Below are 13,853 nucleotides of genomic sequence, written 5' to 3' on the forward strand. Positions count from 1 at the left end.
CGCTGGTGAAAAATAGAGACCCACCTTGGCATGGGGAAACCTTGGCCGAAGTTTTGACATATGTTGCAATCAGCGATGTTGCGTTTGTGACAGGTCTTCGGAAAATAGTGGTGTTTACGTGTACTTTAAAAGTGTAGTAAAGAACACAAGAATTACAGCTTTTCGCAAGGTCCACAACGCACCCCGTTTGCCGTCCCCCGCAGCCACCCCTCCAATTTGGGTAAACAGTCGTACGTGGGTGCCGCGCACTGGTCGGACCAGTTTGATGGGAGCAAACTTTGGCACCGGAAGAGTCGACGGAACGAAAACGAATGAAACACGGTGCACTGGGCGGAGAGGTGAAGAAGTTTTCTCGCGGACGAGCTTCGGCTTACAACAGGTGCTGGTGCAGCGGTGGTAAAAGCGTTCCTCCGTTCCCCGTTCGTGGGTGCCTGCCGGGAAGCTTCGCGCGACAACTGCGTTCCACCGGAAGGTCCGGAGGTCCCCGAGGTAGACACGATTAACATATTCTTCGAAACCATCAGCCAGCTGGCTGAAAACTGCGTCAAGATGCGTACGCTCGGGCTGTCCGTGTTCAGCATGCTGCTGACCGGGCTGGTGATCGGCAACGCGTACTATCAGAAGAAACAGTTCTACCCGTCGGTCGTGTACATCACCAAGTCGAACCCGAGCATGGCCGTAAGTTTTCACATGACCTCGACTGTCGCGAGTCGGGCCTTTTTTGTGGTTGTTGTAGGTGATTAGTGTAACAACGTTTCTTTTTTTTTTTCATAGGTTATCTACATTCAGTCGCTCGTGCTGGTGCTGATGTTGGGCAAGCTGATGAAGAAAATCTTCCTCGGCACGCTGCGGGCGGCCGAGTTCGAGCATCTGATGGAGCGGTTCTGGTACGCGCTGACCGAAACCTGTCTAGCGTTTACCGTCTTTCGGGACGACTTTAATCCCAAATTTGTGGCACTGTTTACCGTGCTGCTGTTTCTAAAATCCTTCCATTGGCTGGCAGAGGATCGTGTCGATTATGTGAGTACAGGGGAGAAAAAAAAAACAAGCCAACGTTGCAATGTAACTAATTTCCTCCAACCATTTCAATCTGTTCAACCGCTTTCAGATGGAGCGCAGTCCCGTGATCGGATGGTTGTTCCACGTCCGTGTGGCCGGACTGCTGCTCTGTTTGGGGCTGTTCGATTACGAGCTCATTTCGTACGCCTACCAGTCGACCATCGCGAAAGGCGTCACGGTGCAGCTCGTGTTTGGGTTCGAGTATGCGATCCTAATGACGATGGTCATTAACACGGCCATTAAGTACATCTTCCACGCAGCCGAGCTGCGCTCAGACACGCCGTGGGAGAACAAGGCCGTGTTTCTGCTGTACACCGAGCTGATCATTGGCTTTACGCGCGTCGTACTGTACGTGGTGTTTGTTATTTTGATGGTTAAAATATTCACCCTGCCCATGTTTGCCTTCCGCCCGATGTACTACACGATGCGGTAAGTAATGGCATCATCATGCTAACCGTTCAGAACTTATCTTATCAAACAATGCTCCCTTGCTCACGATCTTCTCCTCTTACTATACACACACATATATATATATATACGCGTGCACACAAACACATACACACATGCAGAAACTTCAAGAAGGCGCTTAACGACGTAATTCTCTCGCGGCGTGCTATCCGCAACATGAACACGCTCTACCCGGACGCAACGCCCGAGGAGCTGCAGATGTCGGACAACATCTGCATCATCTGCCGGGAGGATATGGTGAGCAACTCAAAGAAGCTGCCCTGCGGTCACATATTCCACACCGCCTGTCTGCGCTCCTGGTTCCAACGGCAGCAAACCTGCCCCACCTGCCGGTTAAACATTTTACGCACCCCGATTACGGCCGCCACTGCAGCCGTGAATCCGGCGCCAAACAACAACGCGAACGATGCCAACAATGGTGCCGGTGGGGCCACCGGTAACGATGCCAGCCGTCCAACGGTCGTCCCCGGAAGTGTGGCCGGTACTGCCGGTGTTGCTGGTGGCGTTGGAGCGGTTGCCGCTGGAGCTGCATTGCCGAACGGTGAGTAGCATTGAGGGGAGGAAACCAACCTTTTATTTACCATTCTTGTTTTTTTTTACTTTCATTACCCGCAGGTCTGACGGCGACGGGCACGAACGCAATGCCCCTGTTTCCACCCGCACCCATGGTTCTGCCACCGTTCCCGTTCGTGGGCATGCCGTCGTACACGATGCCTTTGCCGCCGGTACCGCCATCGCTGGACACACTGTCCGACGAGGAGGTGCGCGCAATGGAGGGCAGCGAGCGGCGCCATGTGGAGGAGCGCATCAAGCATCTGCAAAACATACGCACCCTGCTCGATGCATCCGTTGCGCTGATGAACCAGTACGCGGCCATAACGGCCCGGTTGCCGCCAGAAGCGGTGGCCCATCTGCAACAGCAGCCGCCAGCTCAAATGCCACCAAATCTACCGTTGGTCAATCCGACCGCTACGAAACCCACCGGCACGGGTGAAACTGATGCGGCCGGAGCAGCTACAGCAGCTGCGAGTACGAGCGGTACCAGTAATGCATCAATCACAGCAACCGTTGCTCCAGAGAGCAGCAGCAGCAGCGGTAGCAGTAATAAGCCAAGCAGCAGTAGTAAGGTTAGTGATAGTGATAGCAGTAGGGTAAGTGGCGGCAGCGGTACCTCCGGCAAGGCCGCCGATTCCAGCACGGCACTGAGTCAACCGAAGCTGGAAGATCTCGGCCCAATCAGCAGCGACGAGGAGGATTTCGCGGTGAAGCTGAAAAAAGAACCGCTGCCTAGCAACAGTAAGGCTTTTCTCATCACACCCGATCAGCTGGACGAGATTGGGGCGGGCGACAACAGTGCGTCCCCCGGTTCGTCCAAATCGTCGTCGGAGGTCAACGGGGGCGAGGGCACACTGAAACGACCGGAAAGTGCGGCCATGAACGAGTTACGCCGACGACGGTTGGAAAAGTTTGCCACCACAAGCACAACGGAACCGGCGGCCAGTCAGCAGCAACAGCAGCAGCAGTAGAAACACTAAATCGATTCTGCAGGTGAGTAGTACAGTGTAGTATCTTCTCTACATTCTGTTTTGCGGGGAGATATTCAACCAACCGAACCGGCTGGATCGTCTTCCAATGCCAGCACGATAACGAGACATGGACGCAATGCAAATAGGGCGGACAGAATCGCGGAAAAGACAACCCACGGAAGGCAATACAAAACATGCGATGTAAGGACCACATTCACCAGCACACATACACACACATACGCTCACACTGATGCAGTACGCTTGCAGTTTCGAACTAATTATCGCGCGCCCCGTGTTCGGTTGCTTTCCATTAGAGTCCAGAGAGATAGACATGAGTCAAAGTATATGTCCCTGTCCTATTGACAGTCTATCCTCCGCATGCCTGGTGCACGGAGCCTAGGCAGGATATTCGACTTTTTAAGCATAATAAATGTATGCATTCTTATTCCTCCCATAAGCTTAGCTGCGATCGTGTTAGCCTGTTACACTCCCTATTGCTTTTGTCAGTTACTTTCGATTGTTTATTAAGTTACATTGTGTGCAAGTGTGGTGTTGTTTTAACGTGTCTTTAAAAACTGCTGCATTTTGTTAAACGTTGCTTCCGTTTGGTGTTAGACCTGCCGCGCAGCCAAACAGTTTTCGTAATAGGATGGTAGTTTTGTTTTTGTTTTTTTGTTTTTTTATTTGCATTCCCGCTCCCTTTCCCTCGCTAGGACCCTCTACCGAAAGACCAAATAAAAGTCGAATGCGTATTGTAATTGAAGCAAAAGATTATGCTAATCTGGTTGTGTGGTGTGCAGGTGGGACGCGCCTCGATGCACATTAAGTGGTGGACATTTTTCTTGTAATTTTTTCCCATTTTCGGTGCAAATGGTCACACGCACACATACACACACACACACGCAGTCACATAATCAGAACTGTTCGGACATGTAAGGAGAGGGTAAGGTAAACTATAAACGGAAATTAAAATATGACTGTAAGAATGCAAACTACACACAGAGCAGTCGGAAAGCAGTACTTGCGGGGTGTGTGTGTGCGCGCGTGCAATGCCGGGGAAAGGTAGCGCAACAAAAGAAGTGATTATGGTAAAAGAAGAGTAAAAATAAATAAAAAAGATGTATAAAATCGAACCGCTTGGTAGGGAAACAATCGGCTTAAGATATTCGCTATTGTTTTTGTACGAGCGCGACCGCAACTGGGTTGTTCAGCTAGATAGGTGCGTGAGTGCGTGATATGAAGATGCTCCAGCTCTCAGGATCGTTGAGGACGCTCCAAAACCGTGATTGGACATGCGAAATGCTGAACGAACGAAGGAAATAGTAGGATTATTAAAGGTGTTTTCTGTGCGCGCTCGTGTGCGCAAGCGAAATAAATGTAATGTAAATAATGCTATCATATTGTAATATGAACTTTAAAAAATAATAAAGGCAAATCAATACAAAAATTAAGTAAAACGAGCCTTGCCACCCTTTGACACATAGTAGCAGGACATGCAAAGAGGAAAGAAATCGACAAAACCTACCGTTGGCACATGTTTGGAGAAGAAGTGATTCCATTCCCGGATGTTTTTTTAAATTATTTAAAATAAATCGCCGCTTTGTTATAGTTTCATTCATATATTGATGATACAGTTTACTTCATGTATATAATTTTAATTAGATTTTGCTTTGTTTTTTTTTCAGTTCTGTCAAGATGTTGGGCTGAACCTGTTAAGTGAGAAACAAAAAAGAGTGGGCTGCATAACAAAACGAAGATGTAACTGACACGCAAACGCTTCATGCTGCTGCTAAGAATAAAAGGGTGTTAACTTCTACGCTGGTCACAACATAGTAAAGTGAAGAAGCCCCCGACATGTTTGTCACCGCAGCTGGGCAAACAGGTTGGCGTTTGCATTGAGCCGGGTAGAAAATTCCAGCACAAAAAAGAGATAAAAAACCCCCACTCCCCCTTCCCCCAGTTGTTCGAATGCACACCCCTCGCTTTAGATGGTTGGCAAGTGGTGGTCGGAGCGCAGGAACAGATTCTTCTGCGGGACGCGCGACTCCTGCGTGCCGGGTAGCTGCGGTAGCGAGGTGTTCGAAGTTTTCGGCTTCAGTTCCCGCGTGCCCGTCTGCTTCTGCTCGAGCGTAATCGTCTGCTCGATCTCCTTCTGCTTGGTGATGTAGTCTTCGAAGTACGGGTGCGTGGCCAACCGCTCGCAGGACCAGCGTTTGGCGGGATCCTTGTCCAAGCATTTCTGGGTGGCGCAAAGAAACGAATCGTCAGTCCCTTGGGTTGTTGCAAAACGTTAAAGTAAAACAAGACTTACCTTAAGAAAATCCATCATCAACGGATTGGCTAAGGTACGGGATGGCATCTTGGCTTCGAGCGTTTCCAGTGTCGGTGGCACGGGAAGCGTTATACCCTGCAGAAGCGAACAAAAAAAGGGCACTTTGTAATAGGCTGTCGAAATTGGCGCATTGCCGACATACCTTGAAGAACTCATTCTGATTGAAGATGGCCAGATGCCGAGGTAGTAGATCGCCGAGTGTGCGCCGTATCAGGTAGAGCTGATCGACGTCGCTGCGGCCGGGCCAGAGGGCATCACCGCGCACTAGCTCGGCAAACACACACCCGATGGCCCACACGTCCACCGGCGTACCGTACTGTGTGTCGCCGACCAGCAGTTCCGGCGCTCGGTACCATCGCGTTGCTACATAGTCTGTATAATTTTCACCGGGGCCTGGGCAATGAATTTCCACAGCAGCATGTGAGAGAGAAAGAGAGAGCAGGAGAGCAAGTGAATGATATGAGAGAAGACCGTAGCTACCAGCACAACATCCACTGTGTACTACGTCCACTACTTACTAAGCATTCGAGCGAAACCGAAATCGCACAGCTTCACCTGCCCTTGTGCCGTAAGCAGAATGTTTTCCGGCTTGATGTCCCGGTGCAGGCAACCCTGCTTGTGACAGTAGGCAACACCCTGGATGGTTTGGTACGTGATCTGCTTGGTTAGATTATCTGGACAACCCTGCAAGCACGCAAAACGACACATCCGCATGAGCAGATACACTCTACACATTGCACGTTGCACTACACCGCTCCACCTACCTCCGGATGTCGCTCCAGCTCGTGCAGGACGGTGTGTTCGCAAAACTCAAACACCAGATGCAGGCGACGCTTCCGCCGGAACACCTCCAGCAGGCAGACCAGGTTCGGGTGCTTCAGGTTCTTCAGCAGGCGTATCTCCCGCAGCGCGATCTTGCGTATGGCCGGATCGTCCTCCGACTCGACGAAGCGCTTGACCGCGACGAGCGACCCCGTCTCGCGGTCCCGGCACTTGTACACCACCCCGTACGATCCTTCGCCGAGCCGGCTGAGCTTCTCGTACCGGTCCATCCTACTGCTGCCGCGCGATCTGGAAAACAGGGTCGACAGGACGAACATGCTGCCGTAAGCGAGGGGGCCGGTAAGTGGTGGGTAAGCCGCCGGCCGCTGTGCCGGCCAATCGTCCCGCGGATGATGGGATGACGCAGCACAGCAGCTACTGCAGCCGCAGTGTCCGGACACTACTTGCTCGGGGAAACTGTGCAGGACCGTGCGCGACCGAACGAATGCCAGCGTTGTGCCCTGGAACATTCTCCAGCGTGTACTGACTGGCGGTCGCGCATAGTCGCAAACACACCGTAACTGGACACTGGGGTTTGCTGGGGGTGCGACCCCAGTGATGGTGCCGAATCGCTAAATGGGAAAATCGCCTGACCAGTAAAGCTTTCTCTCCCTCTTTCCTTCTATCAATCAGCGCTCTTTGTGCGGGAAGAGCAGAAAAGTATTTGTGTACAGCGTGGGGTCAGCCGTGCTCACGGATCGACGGACGGAAGATTGTTCGGATTTAGGAAAATTCCACCGCGCGAGCACGAGAGAAACCAGCTGCGGACCGCGGAATCCTTCACACGAGTCCTTCGATTCGAAGCGCAAACGTTCTTCAACTAGCCTTGGTTGGCTTTTGGGCGTGGAGGCCGTCCCAGCAACCCGGGCCGTTGGACCCTTCAATGTCAGGGAGCGAGCAGAAAGCGTGCATTACCTACGCGCACTCTCACAAACCAGGGACTCATGTCCCGCTTCCACACGAACATTATTCAAACCAGCTTGGACAGGTCGCTCGGAGGTAAGTGTACTAGCGCACATGCTGAACCCTAGTAGTCGTGGAGTGGTCAGAGAGAAAGCACGACTACCGCACCCGTACTATATGGGTAGCGATGGGTGGGTAAGATTGCAAGTAAAATCAATATTCTGTGCGACGTTGGACCGCCTTCACACGATGATGGTGTTCACCGTCTTCCTGCCCTACGGCGACACGGCACCTTAGTATGAACATTGTTTGGCGGTTACAACGTCTTCACTCAGCGTGTAGAACGGGCTTTCGGAAACAAATCGAACGCTGTGGTTATGTCGTCATGGAGTAGTTTCGTTACTACCAGGAAAACAACCCTTTTCCAATATCTTCCGCCTCTCTCAACCGTAAAACGCAAACGTGACATTTGTCTCTTACCTTTCCTGTATGGCTTTTATAACTCCTTCCGCTTTCGACTCGCCGGATGTCCATCTGAAGGGTAGATTGCTGTGGAAGAAGAAGAAACAAAATATGTGGTTGGAATGAAAAATGGTATGAATTTTTTATGCCATTCTAAGGGTGTGTAATCATAATGTCGTTCTCGGCTGTTCTCAATGACTTTTTAATAGGGATATCTTCTTTATGGGATCGTACCCAACTGCTGTAAATTGATGATGGTTAAATAGGTTCTGGCTGTTCCACATTATACAAAGATTTTGTTTTCAGTACAATCGCCTCGCCACAATGGGGGATGATGTTTATCCGAACGAGCACCTTAAGGATTTGTGGATTTGAGCCTTTTGTTTCTACTTCAACCCATGTGTACCCTTCGTCGTTAACTATTCTCAACCCCTTCTAAAGGTAATGGGTATTTTCTCGAACTTTTTCAAACACCTTTCCGTGCGTGGGCAAGGCAAGAAGGTTTCCATTATGGAGAGTGTGTGGGGGGAGGGGATAGTTCCTATAACAAGCCAGAAGAGGGTAGAAGGAACGGGGGGGAGGTGATTTTTATCGACAATAATTATCGCGCCATTGTGCCCCGCAAGAAAGGGGGGTATGGATGGAAAGAAACCGTCTTACGACCACCCATTACTACTACTAGCCGTTTTGCCGTAGTGCCAACAGTGGGCCAGTAGTGTTTGGTGCAAGCATCCGACTTGGCGGTAACCGGGTTGACCTTTCGGTTGCAAAGTTTCGGATCGATTTCGAGAAAACCACTGCCGCCGCTGCCGCCGTCAGGCAACTTCAACTTTTACACACCGGTACACACGGCACACACATAAGTAATCGTTTAAGGTCAGAGGCTAAAACGATCGTTAAAGCAATTTGTTTTTTTTTACTTCTTCTTCTTTTGTGTGTTGTTCCTCTGTAGAACAATTTTCCTTCTTGTTGCTTCACTTGGTTCATTGCGTAAAATCGGTTCTCGTAGTATGTGTGAGTTGGATGCGTAAGAACATGTTTTAGTAGGAACCCATTTTTCATGTTGAGTTTTTGTTTTTGTGATTCCAAGAATTGCCCAGCGCGATATGAAAACGATTACTGATTATGTGAATCATCTATGGGGCAACGCAGAATTAGTGAAGTTGTCACTGGAGCATTCCAGAATCACCTATGGCGCACTAATGATGTCCCTTAAAGGATCATATTGAGTTAAATTTTATAAAGCTGCATTGATATGTGATGTATTAAAACATCTTCAACACCGTGTACATAAGTACTTTCTCTTCATCTTTACGATTCAAACGTATATGGGATTTGATCTTGGTCCATTCATGTAGCAATTCATGTTCAAGTCAGCACAACTACCAATTATACTTGGGATGTTCATTAATTTCAAAACACGGCCGATAATGGTTCAAATCCTTCCTTCGCTAGCTCCTCTATACGACTGGCAACATTTCACTATTCGTAGATAAATGTACGAACTACGTATCTCGGACATTCGCTGGTAAAAACTGAGCAGTACACGCTCATGTTTACCATCTTTGTTCTGCAATACATCTCATGCCTGTGCTACAATTCGGAGAGGTTTTCGCCTGAAAGCCAGATTTGAGACATTAAAATTCAAACAATTGTATTGCTGTATCTTCAAAAAAAACTAAAAGTACAATCATTAATTAAAAAATATATAATTTCATTGTGCAACAAATGAAAGATGATTCAATTCCTCAACGTATACACAGGGGTAGTTTCAACGGTACGAAAACTAAGCGGCCGCGTGGTTAAAACTTCTCGCTCGACACTTCAGAAGGGCTTACATTCGTGTGAACGCTTAGGACATCATATCGTGTTAATCCGACACGGCGGATACATATAAATTGAACGCTCTTAACGAGTTTTACTGCCATTGCCGTGATAATTTCACACAAATGATCGTTGAGAAATGGAGTAACAATATTACATTATATATAAATGATGAAACTCATCTGGAACTCGTGGTAATTGTTTGGGGACGTTCAATTACCTGTCGTTTTATGCATTTAAGGACATACTTCGGGTTGTTGTGTAGTACATATAATTCCATTTCTAGACCTTCAATCTCTGCTTTATGCAAAAGTTTTACTGCAAATGACGGTTTATTAAGGTTAACCGTATTTTAGAACCAATTCTGATCTCAACGCCATTATCATCGTTTAGTTCTATTGAAATGGGATTAATCATTGTTTTGAGAGTAATATCTTCTCAGAATATTTTCTTTTTACAATAGCAATAGCATTTCAAATATAAATTCTTCATATGCTAGCACATTCGGGCGTTACCCAATCCCCAATTTTAATATCTAAAAATATCAAAAAGCTTCTTGGTGACTAAGCAGAACTTTACAAAACGATAACGTTTTGTTTTCATCGTTCGATTATCAATATCGATTAAGTTTGTCTCCGTAATAACTGGACAAGATCCGACAACCTTTAACTAGAGCTCTCTGTAATCATACGGTACGCGATGGGTTCAATTTGTCAATAGCACAAATACTCCAATATCCATCATTTTTCACGTTGACATTGAAATGCTGCATACAGCAGAACGCTGTCCTACGGGAGGTTAGTGTGAGGTATTTGTGGCGGTCTTATAGCTATTTCTACGTCCGGCTATCGTGCATGTTGCACTAATCTAGATCATTAATGCTGGACGACACCACTCATCAATCAACCGTTTAACATGACTCCCCGACCCGCCGGACCTGGCAATGAGTGGCTAGTAGAGTGGTAATAGAGCAGCAGATTTTAAATTCAATCAATAAGTACTAATACTAATGGCATCGGGGTACCGGTGGGGTTCCGGTCTATGTCTATGGGCTATGTCCACCTGCGGACCTTGAACAATTCAAACACATCCGTTTCAGAGGATGACGAAACCCAAAACGGACCAACACGCCCGTGAGTCATACGATTGCAATGGACATTTCACATACCATGTAGTCGGTGCAAGTAATCCTACCTTGAACGGCTCTTATTGAGGGGTCAATTATTGGGAGTCCCCCTTTAAAAAAAACCTATGTCCAACCCAATACGACATAGTGCTGTGAAGGGTGGCCGTTTCGATACATCATACTCCCTGCCAGTGTGTGTGTGTTACGAATTCGTCTAAGATTAGCATTGTACACCGTTAAAGATAAGGCGTCTATATCCTATTGACATTTCGGCCACCTGTCCGATATAAATGGTCGAGTATGGTTCGGCCAAATTGTCACACAGTAGCCTGCAGTTAACCGGTGGACAAACCCAACCCAACATCGCCCACAAATCCCCACACTTTCAGCAAAACGTACCCCTATATACCCCACTCCCTCCTGGAAAGATGGCTGCCAAGCTGATTGTCGTTGCTTCCGCTCTGCTGGTTGCTGTCGCACCGTTTGCCGCCTCCAGCCCGGTCCGGGCGCTACCAGTTAGCCTTCAGTCCAACCTGGGCGCTCAGAAGAACATGGACATCCATCTGCCGGAAGGTGCCACCTCGGTCACGGCGGACACGATCAACAATCTCTCGATCGTGTTTGCGGACACCGTCTACATCATGGCGGACGGAAGTGTTGTGCCGGAGAACCCGAGCACTACCACTGGGCTGCCGCCACTTTCGACGACAACCGCGACACCGCCGGCCAATGGCGGTGGCACCGGTTCACCCGTCATCACGCCGCCCACCTTCCCCGGCCGGAAGTAAGGTAGGGTTCGTCGTGCGGTTCGGATCGATAATGGCATTACCAGCTAGACACGGCTGACGACTGATGACGATGTGTGCAAAATCGAAACTAAAGAAAATAAAGCGAACAGTTGAGCAGGAACAACAAAATACACATGCACGTGCACAACCACACCGGGGGTACACAAAGCACCGCGAAAACAAACTGGTTCGAGCAAAGGGGCGGGTGGGCCATCCTCTTCCCGCTTTTCCTGGCCCCCTTGTTTTTACATTGCCATTCATGATTTCGCTTTCATTGCGCTCATCAGTCTCGTGTGTGGTTCGCTGGTTCGATTATGCAAAAAAAAACATGCCAATCGACCGGTTTTGTTTTGCATTAGGGGACGAACAGGGGGCGAACTTGGAAAATTGGACCCATAAATAACTCTTTACTTATGAACGAAGTCCTCCATCTCTCACTCTCTCTCTCTCTCTCTCGTTTCGTTTTCTCTCTTTCACTCGCTCCCAAAATCGTTCTCAGCAGGCTGTGCTGTGATTTGAGGGGCGGGCAAGCAAAGCGGGGGTTTATTATTGCGAGGAGTTCAAAGCACTGCACGCCACTGCGGCCCCATTATCCTTAGCTACCGGAAAGGCTGGCCAGCACCAGCACCGTGCGGGATTGAAACTGGATTGGGCCCGCGGTGGGTGACTACAGAAAGCCAACCATTTTGTATTATTTTGTAACTCTTGATCGTTTCCAACGCATCCTTTGATTAACGCCATCACGCATTTCGACGATGCTCGTGGAGCGGATGCGTTTGTAAAGCATGGGGTACCTAAGCTGGACATAATTACCTGCGTGGTAGTAGCGGTAAATGATTACCAAACAACCACAACCGTTTCTCCCCGAACCATTTGTCCATACGGACCGCCACGTTGCTACCGTTCGGTGCGGGTTGTGGATAGGTGGTGGTCGTGGTCGCACTACGCTTGACTTCCAGTATAGGGCCCCTGACCGTTGATGGGCTGGTTCCGCGCAGGCAGGTAGTATCTTCGATTCACTTCGCACTGACCCGTTCGCGTCACACGCAATGGCGCCGAAGGACACCTGGAGCGTTTTGTTGGGCGGTTTGTCCTGTCGTTTCTCTACTATTCGAAACTTTGCACTTTTCGCACTTATCTATGCACTTGTTCAGATCACCACCTGGTATCGGGGTGCGTCGTTACTAGGTCCTTCTTGCACGTGAAGCTCGGGCCACCCATTGGAAAGCAATCCGTGTAGTAGCTAAGCAGCAGTAGTAGTAGTACACTCGTGTTCCGTACAACGCTCAGCGGTCCACGGGCGGGTCCAATCGCCAGGCAGGGGCTCTGCTCGAGAACTGAATGAGCGAAAATCGATCGCACAGTCCACACGAAGTTCACACTGCTTTCCGATTGTTTCACTGCCCCTCACTTCGACACCCGCTTTGGAGTGCACTAGCGCGGCATACTATTTCTCACACCAGGCACACCACCAGATTTACCACACAGCGAAAAAGGGAGCGACCAGGACCATCGGCCGGAAGAATGACCACAACATTTGCAGACCTTCGGGGCGGCCCAACCAGATGAATATTTTAGCGTGGTTTCGCGGAGTCTTTGGCGTGACTTTTCGATGTTTTTCCTCTCTTTTTTCGCTAGGACGGAAGGTGTAGCCAGTATCCAAGTGGATACACGCTGTGTGGTGAACGTTCTTCCTGTTTCTCTGGGTCGAATGTGCTCGTGCTGCACGCGCCTAGCTCACTGGAGCACCGGATTCGGGTTGCGCCGTACCCCGTAGGACTGCGAAGAAAATCGTTCCGATGAAGGGAAGGGTGAAAAAGTTTGCTACCATGGTAACGGTGAAAAACAAAACAAATTTGCTCCGTCGTGTGGCTGGCCCGGCCCTGTCGGTGGGTTGGGTTGAGTTGGGTTGGCGCGTGTGTTTAGGTCGGTCGGTACCTAGTTCCATTCGGGCACACAGACATACACACACATACACACACACTGTTACCGGTGGTGGGAACTGCTCGTCCTGGGTGTCCTGTGGCAGTGCAGCGGAACAGGCCAGAAGCTGTAAATAATGTTCGTGCGACACCTGTGTGACTGTGACCCACCATGTTAGTACGGGAGGGAGGTAGGAGTGTATCTACATTTCTTTTGTTTTATTATTCATGCTGTCAATCCATCATTATCATCATCATGTTGCAGATCGATACGATTGATCAGATAATGTGAAGGTGAAGTAGATACGCTGGGATAATAGCAGAAGATGAGGAAGAAGTGCGATACAGTATTATTCCTTTGGGAATTCCTTTCTTTTTTGTATTATTATAACTGCATGGAGTGATATGATTGATAGGAATGAGATTGAACATGATTTCTTTTCTATTTTTTCCTTTAATCATTTTGTACCAATCCTAGTAAATATTTATCTGCAAATATATGTTTTATTAACCAAATTAATACAAATCTCTCAAATTTTGCAATTCCTCAACATGTTCAACTTCTTTATTGCGCGTAACAATTACTAAAGTCTTAAAATAATTGTTTCTCGAGGTATTTCC

General features: G+C 48.7%; 2 protein-coding genes across 3 annotated transcripts; one reads left to right on the forward strand and one right to left on the reverse strand.

The window, feature by feature from the left end:
• Window positions 1-51: 51 nt before the first annotated feature.
• Window positions 52-4,510, forward strand: LOC120947690 (E3 ubiquitin-protein ligase HRD1). Its single transcript, XM_040363267.2, has 5 exons — window positions 52-678; window positions 775-1,020; window positions 1,109-1,488; window positions 1,629-2,068; window positions 2,143-4,510. The coding sequence occupies exons 1-5, from the start codon at window positions 550-552 to the stop codon at window positions 3,051-3,053; spliced, it is 2,106 nt and encodes a 701-aa protein (XP_040219201.2). The 5' UTR covers window positions 52-549; the 3' UTR covers window positions 3,054-4,510.
• Window positions 4,511-4,644: 134 nt separating this feature from the next.
• Window positions 4,645-13,339, reverse strand: LOC120947692 (cyclin-dependent kinase-like 1). 2 transcript variants are annotated; one of them, XM_040363271.2, is made up of 7 exons: window positions 12,124-13,339; window positions 7,591-7,659; window positions 6,150-6,486; window positions 5,904-6,069; window positions 5,528-5,778; window positions 5,365-5,460; window positions 4,645-5,292 (listed from the first exon to the last, which is right to left on the reverse strand). In XM_040363271.2, the coding sequence occupies exons 1-7, from the start codon at window positions 12,189-12,191 to the stop codon at window positions 5,038-5,040; spliced, it is 1,242 nt and encodes a 413-aa protein (XP_040219205.1). In that variant the 5' UTR covers window positions 12,192-13,339; the 3' UTR covers window positions 4,645-5,037. The 2 variants fall into 2 exon arrangements, with proteins under 2 accessions (XP_040219205.1, XP_040219206.1); XM_040363272.2 differs by having other exon boundaries at window positions 4,647-5,292; window positions 6,150-6,456; window positions 12,124-13,104.
• Between the last annotated feature and the right edge of the window lie 514 nt (window positions 13,340-13,853).

This window comes from Anopheles coluzzii, chromosome 2, assembly GCF_943734685.1.
Source record: "Anopheles coluzzii chromosome 2, AcolN3, whole genome shotgun sequence".
Taxonomy (NCBI): domain Eukaryota; kingdom Metazoa; phylum Arthropoda; class Insecta; order Diptera; family Culicidae; genus Anopheles; species Anopheles coluzzii.

Excerpts from the sequence above, each read along its gene's own strand:
- LOC120947690 (XM_040363267.2), top strand. The coding sequence starts at position 550 with ATGCGTACGCTCGGGCTGTCCGTGTTCAGCATGCTGCTGACCGGGCTG. Across the intron at positions 679-774 it reads AGTCGAACCCGAGCATGGCC|GTTATCTACATTCAGTCGCT; the intron begins GTAAGTTTTCAC and ends TTTTTTTCATAG. Across the intron at positions 2,069-2,142 it reads TGGAGCTGCATTGCCGAACG|GTCTGACGGCGACGGGCACG; the intron begins GTGAGTAGCATT and ends CATTACCCGCAG.
- LOC120947692 (XM_040363271.2), bottom strand. The coding sequence starts at position 12,191 with ATGGACAAATGGTTCGGGGAGAAACGGTTGTGGTTGTTTGGTAATCAT. Across the intron at positions 7,660-12,123 it reads TTACCGCTACTACCACGCAG|CAATCTACCCTTCAGATGGA; the intron begins GTAATTATGTCC and ends CTTCTTCCACAG. Across the intron at positions 6,487-7,590 it reads ATAAAAGCCATACAGGAAAG|CATGTTCGTCCTGTCGACCC; the intron begins GTAAGAGACAAA and ends CGCTTACGGCAG.